At 33.0% G+C, this 25,743-nt stretch overlaps 1 protein-coding gene and 1 long non-coding RNA gene across 3 annotated transcripts; both read right to left on the bottom strand.

The window, feature by feature from the left end:
- Positions 1–4,020: 4,020 nt before the first annotated feature.
- LOC145318372 (uncharacterized) lies at positions 4,021–5,527 on the bottom strand. The gene has a single exon (XM_080159668.1). It carries the CDS (start codon positions 5,422–5,424, stop codon positions 4,306–4,308), a length of 1,119 nt encoding a protein of 372 aa, XP_080015794.1. The 5' UTR covers positions 5,425–5,527; the 3' UTR covers positions 4,021–4,305.
- Positions 5,528–10,497: 4,970 nt separating this feature from the next.
- Positions 10,498–25,511, bottom strand: LOC145317783 (uncharacterized). 2 transcript variants are annotated; one of them, XR_013879105.1, is made up of 5 exons: positions 25,357–25,511; positions 23,461–23,594; positions 22,347–22,498; positions 21,582–21,641; positions 10,498–10,521 (listed from the first exon to the last, which is right to left on the bottom strand). It is a non-coding gene; the product is annotated as an uncharacterized LOC145317783 (long non-coding RNA). The 2 variants fall into 2 exon arrangements; XR_013879104.1 differs by lacking the exon at positions 10,498–10,521 and adding an exon at positions 20,928–21,045.
- Positions 25,512–25,743: the final 232 nt, after the last annotated feature.

Below are 25,743 nucleotides of genomic sequence, written 5' to 3'. Positions count from 1 at the left end.
GTTACTGAAGGTAATGAAGGATGGCTAACCCCCCCCCCCCCCCCCCCCCCACCTTAACTCTTATTAAGATGCGTCTCAAAGACAAGGGTCGTAGCCACTATCAAAGATTAAATTTGCTGTTTTAAAAATAAAGAAAAATCTTTGAAAGGGAACACTTTAGCAAATAAATTGATTTTCTGGTACTTAAATTTATTTAACTTAAACACAATAGGATAGGTTATACAGGTTACTACGCTGCATTAGATCGATAGATAGATAGATAGATAGATAGGTAGATAGATAGATAGATAGATTAATAGATAGATAGATATATATATAGATAAATAATAGTTAGATAAATAATAGATAGATAGATAAATAGATAGATAGATAGATAGATAGATATATAGATAGATAAATAGGTAGATAGATAGTTAAATAGTTAGATAAGTTAAAGTATAACAAGTGTAAAAGAAATTCTCTTTTTTTCTTCCACGAAAATCACTTATCCATATCAAAGGAATTAAGGGAAACTTTGAGATGTTTTTTTTATGTTTGAATAATGGCATTAAACCTGCCTAGGACCAAGGGTAATCTAATAACAGAGAAATAATGAATATTTATCATCAATATCCATTGAAACAATTTGCATTTTTGTACCTTATAAATTGTTATTATAAAAAAGGCAGGTATTATTCCTTAAGCAGATTAAGAGATCTTAACGAACGAAAGGACAACAATCCTGATATTTTTTTAATCAAAAAGATGTGTAGATTCTCTTAATTTGATAATTTTTGTGCTGATATAATTGGTCAGAGACAGACACATTTATTCTGAAGATAAAAAGGGTGGTATATTCCCTCAAAACCCATGAGTGGGCATAAGAAACCTTGTACCGCTTTTGAGGAGGTATCAAGTTCGATTTTGGACAACACTGTCGTTGTTATGGCTATAAAATGTGACATTAGTAGTATGAGTAGGTGGAATGCACTGGCCCAAAAAAGCTGAATTTTATAACCATGCAAAGTCAGAAATTTCATTAAAGTGTTGGTTGCCTGTAATATTTTTAAGGGCCATAGAATAAGAAAGACTCTATTGGTATAATTTTTTACCCCCCCCTCCCCCACCGTTGTCAATAATCAACAATTTAAAAAAAACGTACTTATAGCACATTCGGGTAGCTCTTACCCTGCGGGACTCTTGTAACAATAACTTAACCTAACCTATAATAAGCATCATTTTTCAAAGAGTTTGTTGATGAATAACTTTTGGTTTAAGTTAAGTTCTCTTTAAATCTAGTTGAGGGGTTCTTGACACTTTTTTTGAAAAATTGATTTCCGAATATCTATACTTGCTTACGATTATTGATGTGAAGTGGCGCGTGCTCAAGCGTTGCAAGACAACCAGCTAGTCTCTAAAAGTAACTTATATTGTAAGCGGGGTGTAGTATAACCCCCCCCCCCCCAATATGTTGTATTATATATTAATATAATAAGCCTAGGCAAGAAGAACCTAGGTTTTTTTTTTTATAAAATTAGGGGTTTCTACGTTTTTAAGGGAGTAATCTAACGTATTTTACAAATTTTGAGAGGGGTAAAATAAGAAGATTTAATGTTTCAGGGGGGTAATCAGAATCACCCCTTTAATTCCGAACCCACCCAACCCCCCCCCCCCCCCAAGCCAAGAGATGTCCAAAAAAAGATTTTTACATATATTTATTCGGTTAGGTAGAACAACACTTATTGAGAGTAGGTTAAAGTTGCCTATAAGGTAATCAAATAAAAGTTGTCATATTTGAAATCATGTTTGCATTATGTCCAACGCCCCGTGTATCTAGGGGACATAGTTTAAAACGTTGGAGGAGGAGGGGGCAGTATATAGCCTAAAACCATCCTAACACAATCCAAAAACCATCATAGGTCATATGTAAAGATTCCCTAAAATGACGAATCCCAATCTGTACCACTTTTGCCCAACTTTTGATTCCTGTGAGGTAATAAAAATGAGGGATTTTCCATTCCCATATAAGCGACCCCTTAAATAGTGGATGTAAATATTCATTTATTTCCCCGGTATCATCATTTGTATCCCTGGTATCATTTTAGAAGATTTTTAATTTTTTTGGAAGATTTTATAATTTTTATTAAATACTAAAAGAAAGAAAAATAATACCAGGGAAATAAATGAAATTTATAAACCAAAATTAAACCACATTTTAGCATAAAAATGAGTTTTTGTTTAAATGAGAATGATATTCCTAAACAAAAAACTGGATAGGAATACCCCATTTCTTTTTTAGAGGTTTTCTTTCCAACTTCTCCTCTCATCTCCCTCATTTATATAACGTCACAGGAATCAAAAATGGTGCAAAAGTGGTACAGATTAGCATCGTCCCTATAATGGATAACTTAAACAGTTGACTGTTTAGATTCTCTTAAAAACTTTTCATTTTTGAGAGGGGGGGTGGCTTCACTCGCTCCCCACTTTAAAAAATCGAGGACAACACCCATCCCTAAGAAATTGTGTGGAGTGTGCTCAAGCGTTGCAACCAGAATTTCCCGTGAGAGTTTTCTCACAGTGGTTTCAAAGGGTAGACGAACAAAAATTCTTTTAGAGATTCTTTGCACATAGAATAATTTGATGTAGAAAAAAGGCATGTATATTGAATTTATTGAATGCCTTTTTAATTTAAACTTTTTTTTTTCGAAGAAAAAATTTAAAATTAGATTTTTTCGGGAGTGATTTTCCTCCCCCAAAATAATTATTTACATTGTACCTTAAAGAAGCTTTAGTGTAAAGAAGAACCATATCAGTCTGAATGTTAATAAGATCTTAAGCTACAAAAGGCAAACATCCTCTTACTGTTATCTAAGGATAAAATTGAACCTATAATAGTAGAAAAACAGAAGTTCTTTCTTTTTATTAGATTCATTGCACATGCAAATAGACTATGATGAAAATAAAAAAATATTAAATTGTCTGTAACGGATAGCTCTTTTCGTTAACTTAGACATGTTAGAATTGTTCTATCGATTTTAAACTTTGCAGGATCATTCCTATAACAGTTGGGTATAATTTAGAAGGCGTAATAACTCTATGATTGTTACCATAAAGTCCATGCTGTTTTTTTCCTTTTTCCGATCAACTTATTGTATGATATAGTTATTCTATTCATCTAACAACAAGGTACAAAATTATAATCGAGGCATCTCTATAATCAAATCCTAAAAAATGAAAGTATGTCCTTTTGCTGTTTCCCAAGCAATTTTTTAACAAATATATGTACAATTTCATTAGTAAATGCACAATACAAATGTTATTGTTCGCTTGTATTTCATTCTATTTTTAAAGCATCGCTTTTATGGATGTTGTCATCTTTCGTTAAATTATGGAATAGTTGGGCTCTAATTAAAATCATGGATACAACAGATATAAATTTCTATCTCTTTATTTTTCTCTCTCGTTTTTTATCTCTTTTATTTCTTAAAACACAGCTAATCTTTCAATGACTACCCTGTGCACGCCACTGCACTTGTCAGAATTTCCTAATAAAGGTGGTGCTATCAACGGGTTGGTTGTCTGTTGGAAGTTCAAATGGCGCGTATCCCGTGTCCTCTAAGGGTTAAAACCGCGCTTAGAAACAATTTGTTAAAAATTTTAAGCTAAAAATTACTTTTTTTTTGTTTTTAGAACATTGAAATATCATTATAGCCGCGCTTTTGTGGATATAATCGTCTTTTTTTCTGTAACCCCAGAGATAATGGACCATAAATTGATTTACATTCCCAATGATGACAAACCTGATTAATCTTCTGTTTATTAAAATTATTGGTTGAAAATCTAAGACACTACTACTACAACCAATCCTTTTTCAAGAATAATATCAAAAGTTTTTGAGCCAACGAAAAGAAAATACTTTAATTTACAGTCTAATATCCCCTCCCTTCCTGTGTATCCCTCTCTATCGTATATTATGGTTAAATGAACATACTAACCGAAGCATAATTCCTAAACTTGACTATAATAAAATTCAACAATAAATTCATGTTTAATCATTTTTATTCATAATAATTATAAATATTTAAAAATATATAAATATGTAAAGTAGATAGATAGAACAAGACTGAAGGAATCATAAGAGAAAAATGCCGTAAAAAAGTCGTACATCATGCAACAGCTGAGTTCTGTGTACGACTACTAGGGTTCAACACCGGAAAATGAGATTTGAAAGCTTTGTTTGTTTTTAAAATCAGGTACTTTATGTACATCATAACATTTATCACAATTTAATATAGTTTAATTAATGGCCGTTTGATGTCACACTAATCACGTGCTTGAATACGGCCTCCAAACCGGTTCCACGGCCTCTGTTTTGGTTGGATTCAGGCGTATGGCGGCGGGACGGATAACTGCCGGATTCGCGACGCTGTTCAACTTTTCATTTTGTGTCCGCTCGGCGAGCGGTTCTGGCGAGTGGCGACGGATTGACAACGTAAAGCTTCCTTGTGTAACGGTTAACGGCGGTGAGGATGAATTTGTTTCAGGGAGTTCTTTTTTAATATCAACCTCCATTAAATTTGAATTATGAGCTGTGGTAGTAGGAATTGTAGAACCATGGGGTGGAAATGGAACTGGGAATGAACTGCTAATGCTTGTTTCACTGCCCAGAGACCGCCGCCTCTGGTTATACTGGCTGATGGCAGCCATGGCTGCCGCCGCTGAAGTCGGAGGGGAAGGTGGTGGAGACAATTTTCTGGCCATCATACTGGCAGCACTTGAACACGGTGGTGGAATCGCGGCCTGTGGTGGCACTTGTGGATAATTTGGCGGTAGATGTGGGCCTGCTGGTCCCCCAGGGGCGGTAAGATGAGCCGCCATGGCGGGGCCTGCCGTTGAAGAGAGATGGGTCAACAGCCGCTGTCCCATGCGCATGTCTACTCCAGGATTGGACAGCAAGAACGAAGCTGCTTCCTGGGCACAGGATGAATATCCGGCCTGAAACTTTTGCAGGTCGTCCAGCGGATTTCTGACCATCAGCCGCCGACTTTGCGACAGCTTATGCAGATGGCGGACAGTCAACTCCAGAATGTCCGCCTTTTCAAGCTTGGACACATTCTCGCCCTCCGCCTGCAGTGCGACAGTCATTATTTCTTTCAGCTCATCCAGACACTTGTTAATTCTCGCCCTCCTTTTTCGCTCCAACAAAGGTTTTGTGATCTTTTTGTACTGATGTGTGCGTGATAACGGGACGTCCGAGTCTGATCCCGGCGACGTGGACGTTGAGCCGCGGCGGAAGCCGCCATGGCCGTTGATTGCACTAACAGCTGCTGGGGTCGACTTTGCCTCCGGTGACGAGTCGGTCGAGCTGCTGGCTGGAGGAGACTCGCAGTTGGTGGTCGAGGTGACGCGCGGCGAAAACGCGGAAAATGGACTTTGCCAACTCATTTTAACAAAAACTTTTCTTTTTTAATAAATATTTTCAATTTTTAAAAAAATTCACTATAATTTTACAAGTCCATATGTATTTTGTGTTTAGTTCTATCTGAGTTCAAATCTGTTTAGCTACTGAAACATATAAAAATTTTTGACTAACCCTCTTTTTCACACATATACATATAAAATAAAGGGAAGGGGGGGAGGGGATATTACACACACAGACACACACACACAAAGTGGTATGGTATGCAAGATCGTGGGAACTACACAGGCATTTCACAGGTGCCGCCATTCCCCCCATCCCAACAATTATTCCCCCCCCAACATTCCCCTCCATTTGTCCCCTTATAACAAACATAATCCCCCATCCACTTCCCCTTGTCTTATGTGTTTTACTTTCCCCATGGTTTAAACACACTCACACACACCCACACACACACATATTAACTCATATGTGATGCTCTCTCCCACGCTCCTTAACTCTCTCTCTCTCTCCCTATATTTATCTATCTATTTCTATCCCCTTCTAAAAATTCCCTAAACATTATATCCGAAAAAGCATTATAGTACTTTAAGCTGTATATGTGTTTATAGTTATTCCAAACATACTTACATTTTAAGCATATATAGTATAGTATATTTTATTTTTTATAGTAAAACAACGTTTTTTACTTCAATTTTATTTATCTTTAACTTAAAGTTTCATGCTTTCGCAATCTTCAGAAAGATACTCTGAATATGTATATGTATTTTTTAAAGGTAGATTAAATTAGAAAAAAAATTTTAAACAAAACTAAGTTTTAATTTGAATTATCCTATGAAATAAAAAAGAAAGGTTTTTGGCTGAAGCTTAGGATTTTAATAACTGATTTAGTTTTCCTTTTTAGGGAAGCATTACATAGGTCTTAGGATGGTTTTAGGCTTTATTAGTTTTAGAGTTATGTCTTGAGATGCTTTTATGCTATTTTTGCCCCTTTCTTGCCCCTAAATTTCCCCTGATTTGTAAGAACCAGACTTCGAACCATGGAACCTCCAAAAGATGGAATTAGCAAAAATTTAAGAAGAAAAAGCGTCGTAGGATCCTTTTAAGTCATGATGTGAAAATTGAGAAAGAGACACCAGAAAACGAGAGAAAGAGAGAAAGAGAGAGAGAGAGAGAGAGAGAGAGAGAGAGAGAGAGAGAGAGAGAGAGAGAGAGATAGAAAGAAAGAGGGGATGCGATGATGCGAAACTTTCATGGGAAGTTTGCTTTTACTTCCATAAAAACTTCTTACAAAACAGCTAAAAAATAAAGCCAAATATATGTATATGTATTTCACAAATAATCTTGAAAAATGAACATTTTTCTCAATAAATCATTAAAAACGACATTGTTATTAAGCTAATTCTTATTTTAAAATGTTCAAAATCCATCAACAAACTTAGAATTATCTAAAAAATTAAATTCTACTCAAAGATTTGTAAATACGTTTGAAAGCAATTCAATTTGTTTTTTTTTGTCTGAAGCTAAAGATCTCGAAAATGGCTGGTGTAATTAGATGATCTTTTCTAGCATCCTTTGTCATATGTTGGTTTTAAACTATTTTTCTTACAGCTCTTCTTCCAAATTAAATTATTTGTTAATCGTAGCATTTAGAAAACACTGCTTTTAACTACCAAACAGAAATATATATTCACCAAAATTGGATATTGATATATTTTACAATGAAGCAGTGTCGCCCCTGGGAGCGTTGTGAGGGGGGGGGGTTGCTATTCATAAAATTTTAGGTGGGGGGGGGGGAGGTTATTAGGGGGGGGGGTCGTTGGGAATGCGTTTAGGGTCATAAGGCTTGATGCTACGGGGCTTGGGATATAATGAATATTACAATGATTAGAAATAATCAATTTGAACTGTATAATTTTAATTTTCTATCCTATATAATAGTAGTAGGGTGTATGTTATATGTATTTATGAGTTGAGTCTATAACAAAAACTCTACAATGGCCTGATATCTACAGAAATACAGATATTTTAAGAATCTTCATTTGAGGATTCAGTATACAAAAAAATCTAATGAATAGGATAATAATATTATGCAAAACTTTGCTGTTCAAAATATATAAAAATCAAAATATTTTTAATTTACATACCAACCATCTGTAAATGATTATAGATAAGCTGCGCTTTTAAAATTAAACTTTATAGGAATCATCTTGCGATTATTTCCTACATCCAAAAAGGAGCTATCCGTTAGGGACGTACAGAAGAACAGATGCTAATCAAACAAAAGCTTTGCTTTAAAACAATAAGAACTTTAGCTATTGACATGTAATAGGCTATGCATAAAATGTATTTTATCTTTTCAGTTTTCTGAGTAGAGTGAGGGATCCTAATCTTTACGGAGACAATATTTGAGTTATGAAATTAATGAAATGATGTGTTCATTTTCTTGTAAACTGAAAACTCTCATGTCAGAAAGATAAAGAGAGAAGATAAGAAAGAGATATATACATTTGTTATTAGCAAAGCTACTATATATTTCACAATGTCTGCACGTCCGTCAGTCTTTTCTAAAAATGTGTTATTTTTTAGTAAACTCTTTTGTCAGAAGGATAAAAAGTAAAGATAAGAAAGAAATATATACATTTGTTAGTAGCGAAGCTACTATATAACTCACATTGTCTGCACGTCCGTCAGTCTCCATAGTATTCCACATAAGTAGATATAAAAATATTTTTTTTACCTCCATTAACACCGGAGATTTTTAGAGCTAAAGTTTTGAAAAAGTGACTGAGAAAAAGGATTTTTTTTGTTTCTCTTATTTTTTGGATGGTTATATTATGTTTTTCTGGCAACTGAATAATGAGACACAAAGAAAAACAAAATAACTAATTATTTCTTTTTTATTCCACCAAAAAATATCAATTTTTAATGGCAAAAAATACTAATGAATGAATTGATTATTTGCAAATGTTAGGTTATTTATTAACCCTTATTTGATAAAAGGATTAATTATGACAGTTGCTCCGCCTACTTTTCTGACATCTCAATAAATTAATTGGGGGTTAATTAAGCTTTTTAGACAAAAAAATCATTATGTTTTAATTTTATTTTCTTTATAACTTTTTTGTTATTAAAGTTAGGATTGTGAAACAAAAACAATTTTCCTGCTATATTCATAAAGATTTCTTTGGTTTTTTAATCTTAAACAATTTTGCCTAATAAGTAAGTTTTTCAAAATATCATTAAACTAAAAAGACTCAAAAAATATGTGTAAAAAATGCTTTTTACTCAAAAACAAAATTTTTTATTTCATTTTTGTATAAAGTTTCTGCTAGTAACAAAAATAAAAGGATTTTTACCTTAATTTTGCTAAAAAAGTCGTTTAATGTTAAAAGTTACTTTTTCCTCAGTCACTTTTTCAAAACTTTGGCTCTAAAAATCTCCGGTGTTAATAGAGGTAAAAAAAATATTTTTATATCAACTTATGTGCAATACTATGGAGAACAAGGATATATACATTTTTTTATAATTCATTGAGAAATAAGGGCTGCAGATGCTTAAAAATACTTTTTCGAGGGTCATGCTGTATATAACTCACATTGTCTGCACGTCCGTCAGTCTTTTCTAAAAATGTGTTATTTTTTAGTAAACTCTTTTGTCAGAAGGATAAAAAGTAAAGATAAGAAAGAAATATATACATTTGTTAGTAGCGAAGCTACTATATAACTCACATTGTCTGCACGTCCGTCAGTCTTTTCTAAAAATGTGTTATTTTTTAGTAAACTCTTTTGTCAGAAGGATAAAAAGTAAAGATAAGAAAGAAATATATACATTTGTTAGTAGCGAAGCTACTATATAACTCACATTGTCTGCACGTCCGTCAGTCTTTTCTAAAAAAGTGTTATTTTTTAGTAAACTCTGTTGTCAGAAAGATAAAAAGTAAAGAAACTAAGATACATTTATGTTAGTAACGAAGCTCACAATGTATGTCCGTCCGTCAGTCCTTTCTAACACTGTGTTATTTTCTAAAAAAAAACTCTGATGTCAGAAAGATAAAGAGTAAACATAAGAGATATAAATTTGTTAGAAGCGAAGACCATAAATTGATGTACTTCTTCATTGATGATGAACAAAATTATCTTTTCTGTAAATTAAAAATATTGACTTTTATTTTGACCAACCAATTAAGATTTTATACAAGTACACAGAGTTTTAAGAATTCGTGTTTATAAAAGTTTGGGTACAATTCAAATTTCCAGTCCAATGTCCCCTCCCTAGTCTAAACTAAGTCTAATATTGAGAGAGGAAATGAAAGTTTATGTTTTCAGAACCCGAATATTTGAAATATTGTTCACAAGAAGATATAGTAGAGTTAAAATGTCATTGAATGCTCAACTAATCTATTTTTAGATTTAATATAGAATTGGATTATTTTTTGTGTATTTTATAAGCTTCACTCCAAGGAGGGGCAATTGAAGCCTCTCCCCCCTCATTTTTTTAATGAGACAAAACTTTTTCATTTGGGGACTATTTCTTTCTGCCAAATAGCCTAAAACCTGACCTAGACCAACATAAAACTTCCCTGAAATTATTAAGACATCTATTCAGCCGTTTACGAGATCCTAGATAAAATACACAAAAACCCATACTAGCTAATATAGACAGCTTTCCTCAGATATTAAAATAAAAAAGAGCAAGCAAGACTTTTGCATGAGGGTCGTAACATACCCCAACAACTTTTCTGCACGCCAATTTTTTTTATTTTATCTAATTTTAAATTAACAAGAACCTTTCTACGCTTACTCTAGAACTTTCTATAGTCTTTTGTTGAAAGCTTGGTAAGCCAAGTGTCTGAGGAATCCAGAACAAATTTAGGAACTTAGGGGTCTCTTGGGGTCTTCAAGAGACAGTAGACAACTATAAAATAAATTTTAGTGCAGTATCAAGGAAATACTAAATTGTTTTGTATACTCAAAGGAAAGCTTTGTTGCTCTTATTCAAAGAGCACAAGACTTTCCAATTAGGATCTGACAATAATCTGTTTTTATCTGTAAACAAGTGTCTGCGTCTCTAGCAACATGGGTGTTATGTTGGTGGGGGGGAGGAAGGAACAGAAAAGTAGCCTAAACCATACTATGACTTACATACTAAAACAACTTTATAAAGCTTCCCTATAATGGAGAACTTAATTGGTTAGTAGGTTAGCAAGGTTTTTTACGGACAGACAAAAAACATTTTTACCTAATTGCATAATGCAAAGTTTGAATACCAAAGGACAATTCTAATAATAACAAAATTAACAGCAACTGACAATAAGTAGAAAATATCTATTTAAATTCTTATGTTTCCATATAGATAATTTATATTTTATCATAAATCTAAACGTAGGACTGTCTCTTTATGCAAAAGTGAATGTTAGGATGATGTGAGAAAGGAAACTGGATGCTTGTGTTTAGAATTAAATTTATACTGCCTGTGAAAGTAACAGGATCTGTGTCTGTGTGTGTGTGTCTGTCTGTACCAAAGGATCTCTGTAACCGCCGATATGGTTCTCCTTTACGGTGTTGCTTATCATAGGTCTTAGGAAGGTTTATTACTATTTTGGGGAGGATGATGTGAGAAAGGAAACTGGATGCTTGTGTTTATAATTAAATTGACACAATAAAAACTGTCCCGAATTTGTATTAATTTTGAGGAATACGACTCCAGTGACGTCATATTTTTCTTTCTCGAAAAAGGGAAGGGGGGAAGAAAATCTCTTCAAAAGAGATGGGAAAAACCCCATTTTCTCCCATCTCTTTTTTCTTCCCCCCTTCCCTTTTTTTTTTCTTTCCCCCTTCCCTTTTTCGGGAAAGAAAAATATAACGTAACTGGAGTCGTGTTCCTCAAAATTAATACAAATTCGGGACAGTTTTTATTGTGTCAATTAAGTTTATACTGCCTATGTTTTAATTTTCCTTCTAATCCCTATATAAAAGTAACAGGATCTGTCTCTGTGTGTGTGTCTGTCTGTACCAAAGGATCTCTGTAACTGCCGATATGGTTCTCCTTTACGGTGTCGCTTCTCATAGGTCTTAGGAAGGTTTATTACTATTTTGAGGGAGGATGATGTGAGAAAGGAAACTGGAGGCTTGTGTTTATAATTAAATTTTTACTGCCTGTGTTTCAATTTTCCTTTTAATCCCTTTATAAAAGTAACAGGATCTGTGTCTGTGTGTGTGTGTCTGTCTGTACTAAAGGATCTCTGTAAACACTGATCTGATATGGTTCTCCTTTACGGTGTTGCTTATCATAGGTCTTAGGAAGGTTTATTACTATTTTGGGGAGGATGGTGTGAGAAAGGAAACTGGAGGCTTGTGTTTATAATTAAATTTTTACTGCCTGTGTTTCAATTTTCCTTTTAATCCCGATATAAAAGTAACAGGATCTGTGCCTGTGTGTGTGTGTCTGTCTGTACTAAAGGATCTCTGTAAACACTGATCTGATATTGTTCTCCTTTACGGTGTTGCTTCTCATAGGTCTTCTCATAGGAGGATGATTTGAGAAAGGAAACTGGATGCTTGTGTTTATAATTAAATTTTTACTGCCTGTGTTTCAAATTTCCTTTTAATCCCTATATAAAAGTAACAGGATCTGTGTCTGTGTGTGTGTGTCTGTCTGTACTAAAGGATCTCTGTAAACACTGATCTGATATTGTTCTCATTTACGGTGTTGCTTCTCATAGGGCTTGTGTTTATAATTAAATTTTTACTGCCTGTGTTTCAATTTTCCTTTTAATCCCTATATAAAAGTAACAGGATCTGTGTCTGTGTGTCTGTCTGTACCAAAGCATCTCTGTAATTGCTGATCCAGAATGGTTCTCCTTTACGGTGTTGCTTCTCATAGGTCTTCTCATAGGAGGATGATTTGAGAAAGGAAACTGGAGGCTTGTGTTTATAATTAAATTTTTACTGCCTGTGTTTCAATTTTCCTTCTAATCAGTATATAAAAGTAACAGGATCTGTGTGTGTGTGTCTGTCTGTACTAAAGGATCTCTGTAACTGCCGATATGGTTCTCCTTTACGGTGCTGCTTCTCATAGGTCTTAGGAAGGTTTATTACTATTTTGGGGGAGGATGATGTGAAAAAGGAAACTGGATGCTTGTGTTTATAATTAAATTTTTACTGCCTGTGTTTCAATTTTCCTAATAATCCTATGTAAAAGTAACAGGATCTGTGTCTGTGTGTGTGTGTCTGTCTGTACCAATGCATCTCTGTAACCGCTGATCCGATATGGTTCTCCTTTACGGTGTTGCTTCTCATAGGAGGATGATTTGAGAAAGGAAACTGGAGGCTTGTGATTATAATTAAATTTTTACTGCCTGTGTTTCAATTTTCCTTTTGATCCCTATATAAAAGTAACAGGATCTGTGTCTGTGTGTGTGTGTCTGTCTGTACCAATGCATCTCTGTAACCACAGATCCGATATGGTTCTCCTTTACGGTGTTGCTTCTCATAGGTCTTCTCATGGGAGGATGATTTGAGAAAGGAAACTGGAGGCTTGTGTTTATAATTAAATTTTTACTGCCTGTGTTTCAATTTTGCTTCCAAAACAAGGATGACAACATCTTTAAGTAGTGATGCATACAAAATCATGGATTAACAAACTGAGTAGTCAGCAATTGAACAGATGTTTAATTATTATAAAAGCGATATTGCAAGTAATATGTTATACCATCTTTAACTGCATGTTATATATAATATTCATTTAAAATGTACTACTAATCAAACCTAAATCCTAATATTTCTAACAAATCAATAATCATAACTATAAAATAAAATATAACAAAGATGGTATTGATATTTCTAAAAACTAGAGCTCAGAGCAGTTCTAACGATGAGCGTGGTATTTTTCTACCATTAACACAAGCCGCACAATTAGTGTTTTAAAAAAGGATTCACCCCTTAGTTTTAAACCTTCCCTGGACCTATGACCTGCTTAGCTTTAAATGAGATCCATATTAGTCAAGCGGTTAGCGAGAACTTAAACTACAGACAGGCAGACACACGTCCTGTTACTTTTATATAAGGATAATATGATATTAATATTCAATTAATAATACTGGCAAAAAAATGTTCACAAGAGCGCGGGAAAAATTTTAAATTATTCAAAAACATTCTTTTTCACACACATACACACACACAAACACAGACACACACACACACACACACACACAGACACACACACACACACACACACACACATAAAAGCTTGGACAGGTGTAAAGGCAGTGGAATGTGACTACTATTATAGCATTCTCAGGGGTGTAAGGGATAAGCAAATGAATAATAATTTCACAAAATTAGTTTTCAAAATTTATAAAAATTTTATGATTTTAAGTGACAGAATGTGTGCCTATCTGTGAGTGTCTGTCTGCCTGTATAAAACCGATATGGTTCTCCCTAACAGTGAATCTTGTTTTAGATCCAACGTTTATAACTATTTTAACTATTTTTGGGAAGGTTACCTTAACCCTCCAAAGAAAAATAAAATAAAAAATTATTTATACCCCACTAAAATAAAACCAGAGTTATTTGTTTTGTTTTGTCAAAATATTTTCTCCCAAGTTACCTATCCCAAACAGCCTGAGTATATGGGTGACTGCATTTATAATTTATATCCTTTGTCTGTTTCTAATAAGGATGGCGTCCTTTGCTCCCTAGAGGGAGGAAGAGCACAATGAAGCATGAATTTAATCTACAACCCCCTTTTCCACCACCAATATTTGCAAACTTTTAAAGGCAGAAAATTATATAAAAATTGGATTGACAGTATTTTTAAATGAAAAATCATGTTTAATTGTGTTTCTTATTTAGAAAACGGATTGAACGATCGTTACACAAATTTTAGGGTAGGCTTTAGGTTATTTTTAAAACCATACCCTCTGCCTTGCTGTTGGGGCTTTTCCCACAGAGGCCAGGGGCAAAGTCATTAAAATTAGGCAAAATTAAATGAGTTATTAAGCAAACAAAATTTAGCATAAATGGATATTTAAATCCCAAGGTATTAAATGATCATTATAAAGAAGAGAACGCCGATTTTTGCTCCATTATTTTTATCTTTTATTCTAAGATTTTCAAAATCCGCAAGTAAACAAAAATACATTCTGTAACATTTCAAAATAAAGTGTAGCTTTTCACAATCACATATTTTTAAGCCGCTTTTAGTTTCTAAGATTAAATCTGTACAATGAAGGCACACCAAAATTGCAAGCCGAAGCTTAATCGTGTAATTTAGTCCACCCCCTTTTTTTGAACTTTGGTATTCCTTTATTTTATTCAATAATAATAGAATATTTGATGTTTCAGGCTTGCTGCACACACACACACATACAAGCCATTGTTTTCTAACCCTACACCAAGCCATACGTGTGTGTGTGTGTGTGTGTGTGTGGTATGGGAATATTAAAGCTTTTTGCTGAAAATTCCCTCGAGCCTGCGACCTTTGGGAACCTATACACATATATTGGTTAGGAACCTGAACAGACTACAGTTTTCTAAAATGACTTGCTGTAAAGCAACATCCAACACTAAACCAACCAATTGATTGCGCGACTCTTGTCTGTAAGTCCTAACTGTGCATTCTCATGAGTTGTATTTTTTCAAAGTCAACCTTACCTACTCAAACTGTCATGCTCCAAATATAGCAGCAGTAGGTATCAATTTTAATGTCATAATAAAGAATGTCATTCCTGGGATCTTAAGGGATAAGACAATGGACGATAAATAAATGATAAACATAAATGATAAATAATGATAAACATAACTATCCCTTCTGTAGATTAGAATTATTAGTTGAAAAAATTGGACACTGCTGCTTAGGGACCAACCAATTAAAATTCAAGAAAAATATTAAATTTTTTGTGCCAACAGTATAGGTAATATGGTTATAAATCTTTGGATACCAGTGTATTTTAAAGTCCAAGGTCCTCTCCGTCCCTGATGCCATTTACTTTAAATATAGCCAATATTTCAACTATTGATATACAAGATAATCGTACATATGTTAAAAAACACCCAACCAAATAAAAATCAATTCAAGGTCCCCACTGAACTAGAAATAGCAGATGAAAAAAAGGCAAAGTTTGTAAATGGGAAAGTGGGGGAAGCCTACAACAGTTTCTCATAGTGAATCTACTCTAGAACTATAGGCATGTCAGACCGTAAGACCAGAATTCCGACCGTCTACAAACCTCAGTTTTTTATTGTATATAAATTAAGATTTCTTTAACCACTGAACCAATTGAGTTTTTTTTTATTTCAGTGAAGTTCACATAAATTCCAGGATGATTTTAGTCTATTTTATTGTTAACTTTAAGTTTTGGTAAGGTTTTGGGCTATTTTACTGTCCTGTCTATCCTTCTCTAGATGCTACGGATCAAACAGTCCTATTGAAATAAAACAGGTATATCTTGTTATTGCTGCGCTACTTATGGATGTGAGTTATGCTAACTTGCATTCTAGCTGGATTCTGCTATTCTCACCTGGGTTAGCAATCTCTGACATTTGTTTCTGAAAATAAAGTTAGAAAAAGGGAAACCCCTTAAATCCCCTTGTTGAACTATTAACCCCCTAACTAACTCTTAATAACTTACACTTTTCCAAAAATAATATGATTAATTTAATTTTCCTAAGTATTTTGAACTTGAAATATTAAAAACTTAGTATTGGTAGACAGACATCCTGTTACTTTAGTAGATTACAATTAAAGGGTTACAACTTAAAACGAGGGAATGAAAAAAAGTATTTTAGCAAGGAATTGTTTTTTATTGAAAAGAAAAATAAAGTTTAAAAAAATGATATTAGAACATAAATTGATTGTTATTTTAGGATTTGCAACAAAGAAAAGAAAAGATCTATGCTGTAAAGAGGGACTAGAGGAAAACTAAAGAAAAAGATGTTAGCTCCTTGAGCCTTGATGCCAGACTGCCAGATAAATCTCCCCGCAGTCTCCATATCAGTTTTAGTATTGCCGAGAAAGAAAAAAAGAACCTTGGCTTAGGCCCCTTTGTGCAAAAATTCTTAAACACTCCTTTGTTGCAAATTCTTACATTGTATTCATATGATGTAACATAATTTTTCATATTATATATATATCACAATTTTACTACATTCATAAGTACAATTACATAGGCGTCCAAGGGGGGGGGGTAATGGGCCATTTGGCACCCCCAAAATTTTTTGAACAATACCCCCCCCAAAAAAAAATTACCCCTACCTTGGGGGTGCCGTAGGCACCCCCAACGATTTTGGGGGGGGTATTTACCCCCCCCAAACCATTTTGGGGGGGGTAATTACCCCCCCCAAAATAAATGTTCTTTAAAAAAAATTTTTGTGGGGGGGGTATTTACCCCCCTCCAAATTGAATGTTCTTAAAAAAAAAATTTTACTGAAAATTTTTTTTTGGGGGGGGGATCTATGATGTAATTGTAAAGCACTGAAGATTCCATAAAATAGATACCTAACTAAATTAAATATTTCATTAAATAATGAAAAAGAATTTCTATAGGCGATTTCTTTTGGGAGGATGTCAGGGTGTCTCAAAACTAGTTATAAAACTTACCAGGACCTATAAGACGCTTCACTTTAAAGTATAATCATATTGGTTCATTGGTTAGTGAGTTAATTATTGTATTTTTATGTTCTAAAGAATGAGATACTACTATATATTTGAATAGTAGTGGCGCCCTTAGCATCTAAGAACTCGTGTTTTCTAAAGGGTAAAAAGGGAGGAGAAAAATAGCCTAAAACCACTCAAAGGATTGACCTATAATAGTGTGGAACCATCATGGGATCTATGTGAAGCTTTCCTAAAAAGGAGAACTCAGTATTAAAAGTAATGAAATCTGAAGCTATAGTCAAATAAACCTTACTTACTACTTTATGTTATAGGATAGTACTTATTAACTTAATAGATTAGGTAGGTGCTTTTTTTACATAATTAAATTACCCCCCCCAAAAATTTTACCCCTGGGGTAAATTAGTTTGGGGGGGGTAATTACCCCCCCCAACAGATTTGGGGGGAGTATTTACCCCCCCCCAACAGACTTTAGGGGGGGTAATTACCCCCCCCAATCAAATTTTACCCCCGGGGTAAAAATTTTGGGGGGGGTAAAAAAAAATTTCGGCGCGCTTCGCGCGCCATTTTACCCCCCCCAAACACGAATTACCCCCCCCCCTAAAATTTTTTACCCCCCCCAAAAAAAAAAGCTTGGACGCCCCTGTACAATTAATTCAAAAATAAAAATTTATTTTAAAATATAATATAATTTTAAAACCTAATTTGGATTAGACGAGTCCGGAAAAAAGTCCAAATTTGAGCATACTAGAGTGTTTTAATCTATTTAACCATTTTCATGTGAAACATGTGAAAAAGTATTTACTTGTATTTGTGCTAAAACAGACTTATTGATATTCATTGAATAATTTTTGTTTTATTGTATAAAAATGTTATTTAAATACAAAATATTTAAAAGAGTGTTATATTTTACTGATTTATTATATTTAATTGTTAAAATTCATATTGCTTTTGCATAAAAATTATAAAATGATCAAAAGTAGTATCTCTTAATACATAGAGTCGGATGTTTAAACTCATTATTATAAAAACTAATGTTTCCTCGGACCTTTTCCCGAAACCGAATCTTCCCCTTTAAGTCTTAAAACTTCGTTTTTACTATTTCTACTATTATTTTAAAGAAAATTGGTAAATTATGAATTTTTGACTGTTGTGAGTGGCCAATTTCTGCATTATTGTATGTCTTATCATGTACTTAAAGTTTTGGCATGCTAAAGGCCTGAGTGGCCTGACATTTATGTTTAGGCGCGCCTTTGAAATAGGCAACGTTTGGTTTAAATTGCTTCAAGATTCTTCTAGAAAGAAATACACTCACGCAGGAGCTAGGCCACTCTATAATTATCAAAGTTAAATTGTCTATTTTAAGAAATGTATTATGATCCATGGCTAAAAAGGGTCCTGTTAATAGAAAAACCATGAATCATAATGCAGATGGTCATTATTGTCCTTGTTAGAAAATGAATGAAAAAGATTGAAAACTGAACGCTGAGAATGTGCGCGGCAAAGCGCCCAAAATTCATTACAAATTCGGCCACTTTTTTGCCCCCGAAAATGCTACTTTTTTTCTGCGAGTTTTTATGTTAATATAAAAAAAATTATGTATGAATATTTGTTTTTAAAAGCGAAGCATTTATATTTTTAGTCTATAGGAGAGATCTCATCGTTAATTTAGACATGTTAGAATTCACCCATCGATGCCGTCCTCTTGGGGCTCTGATTTCAAACAGGCTACTAGAAAAATAGCTTAAAACCATCCCAAAACCTATATCTGAAAATTATATAGCCTAAAACCATCACATAACCTTAGTGAATCTTACCTATAATAGAAAATCCAATAAGTATCTATTGAGATCTTGAGCTTCAGACCAAAAAAACTTACTACTTTATATAATAAGATATATGCTATAGCTACTTATGAATGTTGTCATCCTTGTTTATTTCTTATTTATTCATCTATAATTTCCTCGAGAATAATAATATTTGTTTAAATTTTAAATATTTTTGAAGCAATGATTTATTTCTTTACAGATTCTTAATAAATCATTTCTTATCATTTTCATTACTGTAAAAAAAAGATAGTGAGAGAGAAAGAGAAAGAGAAAACGAGATAAAAAAGTTAAAAGAAAGCCTAAAAGTACTAGGATCACTGTGTGTTTGTAGTGACGGATCTCGCTAACCGCTGAACCGATATGGTTCTCTTTCAAAATGTAGCTTTTTAAAAATTTAGGAAGGACAGGTCAGATTCAACCCCACACCACTAGTAGAGTATTAAAGAAAAGAAAAATATAGAAATAGAAAAACTCGAATTCTTTTAGACTAGCTGCAAAAGACCTAAAATCGACAAAGTAGTTTTCCACTTTTTTAGAGTTAAAACGCTCTTTTTTAGTTCTGCACGTACGGACAAAGTAAGTTTTATAGAAGCTTACTCATTCCAGAGATCTTAATGGATAAGACAATGGACGATAAATCGATATAACTCTCCAAATTTACTCCTTCTGTAGATAAAAACTATTGGTTAAAAAGTTTGAACATTACTATTTAGTTTGGAACCAATCTATTTAAATTCAGTAAAAGTACCCAAATTTGTTAAGCCAACGAATAACATAAAGTTGTTGTTAAAATTTGGATACCAGTGTAATTTCTAGTCCAATGTCTCCTCCCTTCCTGATTTATTGACTCTACTTGCGTGTGAACTATAAAAATTATCTAGGAAAGATAAGTGATAATCTTTTAAAATGCAAAACTTCTCTACATTTCTTCTATCATGTAAATCTGTACATAAATCAGTTTGGTAGGGGGACATAGTTCTGTAAATTACAACAAACGTGGACGGGATGGGGTTGATCGTTATTTTAACCAGCTACAAGTTTCACTTTATTAGAAATAATCTGGTGCTAGATCCAGGTAATAATAAATCCATTAAGGTAGGGAACATTGGACTGGAAATTAATGGTTACTTTTATATGATTGGTTAGTTCATTGAGTTTTGAGTATCTAAACATTTCAACCATTAATTATAATCCACAGAAGGGATATTTTTTTGTACCAGCACTAGAGATGAACAGTAATTTATCTGCCATGTCTTATCCCTTTAGTTATTTGGTTTTCTCGCTTCTATTAATCACACAATCCTTGTTAACCCTGCGTGTACAATATCTTCAGTCCAAGGATGTATGGATAATTAATCCTATTAAGCAAAATCACGTAAGACTGCAGACTGATGGATTTTTTTTGCCATCGTCGCATTGAAAGCAAAGTGAAAGAAGCTTTTTCTAACCGCGTAGCACGTAGCGCAGTCTTGGCTCAACACCGCGTCAAGACTATTACCATACACAGTTAGAACTTCCAGACAAAAGTCATGCAATCAGCGTTACCTTAATACCCTTAGCGATTAGACGCGTTACACTACAATTCATGCACACATCGACAATATATTGACACTAATTACATACTTATGCATACTGAATAACGATAAATGTTTTAACCAGGGCACTTCTATATTTATCATTGGTAACTATACATCCATTTATTTCAACAACTATTCTAGTCGAATAAAGATAATATAGCTCAAATTCAATTTTATTCAGGGATCTAAAAGATAAGACAGTGGCCGATAAATTGATGTATATCCCCAATGATGATACACAAAATTACCCCTTCTTTAGATTACAATTATTTGTTGAAACGTTTAGACACTAAACACACTAATGAACCAACCAATTAAAATTCATTGTCCCTGAAATTGTTTAGCCAACGAATCAGACGCATTTATAAAAATTTTGGGACTAGTGTAATAACCAGCCCAATGTCCCCTTCTTCCTGAACTTTAATAGTTATTCATCGCATCGTATTATATACAACTTTCCACGGCTATTAATTTTATGATTAAACTAAATATACAAAAACAAGTCATTCAAAAAAAATACTTTATTATTTCTTCACAAACTTTAAAAAATATACATATAATATGAGGGTTTCCAATCTGTTTGGTGTTAACTTCACTTCAAATCTTTCATTTATCAAAATAGACTCTAAAAAAATAAGACAATTAATGCCAAATTCCTTAGCAACAACTAATATGAACATAATTTAAAAGTGTTTTTAAAAGTCTAGCTTTTCTATATTTAGGGTCAGTCAATCGATTTCAAACTTTGCATGATGATTCCTATAATAGTAAGGTAAAGCTTAGAAAGTTTAGCAACTCTATTATCGTTACCATTGTCCTTACGTCCATTTTAAATATGTTTATTTTTAACCTTGTTGACAACAATTTTATATATGAAATAATTATCAGATTCATCTGATTTTTTAATACTGATACTGATACTATTACAACATAGTACAACGTGATAAGCGAATCATCTTTATAATCAAGTTCTAAAAAATGTAAGTATGTCCTTAAACAGTATCCTACTTTTAAGCAGTTTTAAAATAAATTTACTTAAAATTTTGTTGAGATTTTATACATTTATATTCTGCTTTTTTAGTTCTGTCACTCTACAATGTTTTTGCTCCTTCCATTTTACAGCTTCGCTTTTATTGATGTTGTCATCCTTGTTTGATTTACCTGCATCAGTCTTCGACCAATAAATATAGCAGGGCAGGAGAAAAATGCGATGCTATCCAACTGAATAATAAAAAAGAATTACATACAAAACAATTGAATTGTTAAGATTCTAGACAAATGGGCAAAATGGAATCTACTTCCATTAAGCAATTTTTAAATTGCAATCTAGTGTTATTACATCTATAATTCAAAGAAGAACAATGTCCGTCTGAATCTCTGAAGCTTAAGATCTCAGTAAGCACTCAACCGATGGGCTCTACTTTTCAGTGAATATACCTACTGGTCCTGTGATGGTTTTAAGCTATTTTCTTGAAGGTCGGACACCCTAATTCCCCTCAAAAAGTAAATACCCAAACTTTTTAAAAATCTAAATCTATTTCAAAAAAAAAAATTTAATGTCAAAATACATCCCCTTCCCATTAAGTGCCCCTAGAGGCCTCTAGAGAGAGAGGGGGGGGCGAAGTTACTTGAATATAGAAAACTGGATTTAATACGATGATAGTTTTTTCGTATTGATGAGAAACGGTTTTAATCCACCGATTTCGAATGAATACGAGAATAGTTATTTCTCGTATCGTATTATAAACGGCTTTCCGCGGATATAGAATGTACAATTTTTCGGCACCATGGGGCTAAAAAAACTAGTTTTAATCTTTTAATTGTACATTTCTATATTCGTAGAAAACTGTATATAATACGATGCTAGACATAGTTTTTTCGTATGGATTAGAACCGGATTCGAATGAATACGAGAAAACAACTTACCAACAATTCTTTGACTTGACTAGACTCTCTGACTCCATTCCTAACAGATGATGCAAAATGTTCGCAGTTATTGCTCAGAACACAATATGGTTTAATTCATTCCATCCAAGCTTCATACTCGCCAGCAAATAATTTCATCAACCTTGTTAAAACTAAAACATTAAAACATGTATTAAAACACCATTTTAGATTAAAAATAAAGGGTCGATCCGTCCATAACTGATAGCTCTTATTAATTTAGGCATGTTAGAGTTGTCCTATCTGTTTTAAACTTGGCTTTGTTAGGTACGATTTAGAAAGCTTAGTTACTTTACAATCTTTATCCTAAAAATTTACAAGTGGTAATGTTAGTTTGTCCTACAGTTTCAGAGATTAGCTTTTATGGATGTTATCATCCTTGTTTAAATAATATTCAAAAACCAATGGTTACAACTACCACCATAATAGCTGGCATAAGAACTAAAAATAGTAAGAGACAGAGAGAGAGGGGACAATGGGCTGAATATTGCACTAGTTCCTAAATTCTTATAATAAATTTTTCTTATTCGTTGGCTAAACAACTTAGGGGACCTACATGAATTTTAATAAGTTGATCAATTAAGTCGAGTGTCCAAACGTTTCAACCTCTAATTTTAATATGTAGAAGGGTAATTTTGTGTTGCATCATAGGGGACGTACATCAATTGTGCATTGTCTTATCCCTTTAGATCCCTGAGTCATCCAGAATGTAACCAGGATCAAAATATTATTATAAAATAAGGAGTAGTTTGTGCTTATACTGCGCAAAATCCATGAGTTAGGTTCATCGAAAACGTTTATTAAGTCTAAGTATTCTTAATATTGACAAAATGCATAGTATAATTTAACGCATATTTAATCACACTTAGACTTAATAATCGCTATCGATGAATCTAACTCACGGATTTTAAGCAAAACAAGCACAAAATACTCCTCCCTTTATTTTGAAGAATTATTATTATCCTCTTAGGATTTCCTTTCAATTTTGTAAATTTTAGTACCTCCGACTTTGGCCTATAACCTAACCTAATTGTAAACAAAATTATCGTTCTCGGTTGGAGGGAGGATAACGCCGAATCATTAATGATTACTATACCTTGTTTTCCAGTGAATGGTTCTTTATTTTGAAGGATGTCAAATTTATTGTTTATCCTGACAAGGCTATCTGCCCACACATCATCTAGTTTCTGAAGACCAATCCTATTTCCAAAAAACTTGCCACTTCCAGAACTAGATACATATACAGGGTGAGTCAGAAAAAACTGAGTTTTCCGATTTTCTGATACAACCAGTAGGAATATGGAAAAAACAATTATAGGTTCTTGTTCTCTTTAAAAATATACATTAAACTTAGAAAAGGTGTTTTTGAATATCTCTGAAAACAACGGCGCTTTTTAGAGCATAAAGATTTCAAAAAGTGTGTGTGATGACTTTTTCGGCCATTATTTTGTACTTTTTAGGTAGATTTATGAATAATAAAAAAGGTCTACCATTCTAAAAAGATAACCAAACATATTTTTTTATTATTAAAATTTGTATTCAACAGATTGTAAATATTTAACATCTTAAAAATACATTTATTTAAATTAAGTTATCACATTATAAATCAAACATTTTGTTGTAATCTATTGTTAAGATTTAATACTCCATGAATGAAAAACCAGCTCATGACCGGAAATATTTCATCTTGTTACCTAAATTCCTACCCCTTCCCCCTGAATTTCCTCTATATTTGGTGCAAGACTGGATTTAATCTCCAAAATCTCCGCCCCCTTTTGACAAATTATACTTGTGTGTTATAATTCATCATAATAACTTTATTTAAATAGGGTAGGGTTTCTAAAAGGCATTTTTATTTTAAAAATTGAAACCTTGATAACTTTTTTATCTTAAGAGATTTTTTTGTCAAATAAAAAGGTTTTTTTTTCCTTTTACTATAAGCTACGTTATTATAGAAGATTCTTTTAAACCACATGCATTACAATCAAGAAATATGAAAAAATGACAAATTGCAGTATTCTAAAAATGCTTTTCTGAGGAGCCAAAAAGCATTTCACCTTTAAAACTTATTAAAGTACTTTTCTTAGACCTTTTTCTAAATGAATATTGAAATTTTAAGATTTTTTTATACAAAATAGATGAGTTATTTTAATTTTTCTTGATCAACATTTTTCACACAAGGCATTTTTTGACACCATACACCTATCATAGAGGCCGCATTTTAAGAGATAATGAAAAACACCTTTTACAAGTTTGATGTGCTTTTGTACAGAGAACAAGGATATATAATCATTTTTTCGGTATTCCTTCTGGTTGTTTCTGAAAATCGAAAAACTCAGTTTTTTCTGACTCACTCTGCATATTATCAAAATCAAAATAATTATTTCAGTCAACATATTAAAACACAATTATATGATACGAATACTTACATAGGTATATTGTTTTGTTTATATAGTTTAATTTTATTTTCTCGTATTCATTCGAATCCGGTGGATAGGAACCGGTTCTCATCCATACGAAAAAACTATGTCTAGCATCTTATTATATCCAGCTTTCTACGAATATAGAAATGTACAATCATAAAATTAAAACCAGTTTTTTTAGCCGGTGCCTTCGGCACCTCAGGGCTAAAAAACTAGTTTTAATCTCATAATTGTACTTTCTGTATCCGCGGAAAGCCGTTTATAATACGATGCGAAAAAGAACTATTATTTATTTTAATACACAAAAATATCAAATATGTTGCCTAGTGGCAGGACCTAACACGAAACACAATGTGTAATTTTTTTTTATTATGTAACGTAATTTAATTTCATGTGAAATGATTTTTTTTCATAACCCGCGACAAAGCCTTAACAAACTATGTCCTCGTAACAATTCGACAACGCGCTATAACCTTTCTAAAAAGGTCCACATAATCTTGCCCAACCTTTGTGTTATTTGATTAAACCTCACTTAGTCCCATAATACTTAAGTTATTTTATTTTAGTACCTGCTACTGCTACTGACTGAACTAAAGAAGCCAGTTGGATTATTGTTATTATCAGGTTCTGAGAAGTCAACAACACATGGCACATGAAATAATGTAAATTAATAAAGAAATATCAAAATTTATCATTTCTAAGTAACCTATATTTCATGTACTACTATAGCATATTTTAGAATGTTGGTAACATTAAATGCTTCGTTTCAGTAAAAAAAAATATTTTGCTTTTACCTGTATGACCCTGTCAGGTTTGCTGGCATCCTTGCAGGCACAGGATGGAGACATTAAAAAAAATGCTATTATCAGTTAGTTGTCATAATCATATTTAAAAAGTCACGCATTAATGGCTATCTATCTTTCACACACAGAAAATAAGATAGAAAAAAAAAACAT

The sequence above is a fragment of the Acartia tonsa genome, chromosome 4, assembly GCF_053477335.1.
Source record: "Acartia tonsa isolate MP-2025a chromosome 4, ASM5347733v1, whole genome shotgun sequence".
NCBI lineage: Eukaryota > Metazoa > Arthropoda > Copepoda > Calanoida > Acartiidae > Acartia > Acartia tonsa.
This window is presented reverse-complemented; position numbering and strand designations above follow the sequence as displayed.

Bases quoted from the DNA above. Each gene is read 5' to 3' on its own strand.
- LOC145318372 (XM_080159668.1), bottom strand. From the start codon at position 5,424: ATGAGTTGGCAAAGTCCATTTTCCGCGTTTTCGCCGCGCGTCACCTCG.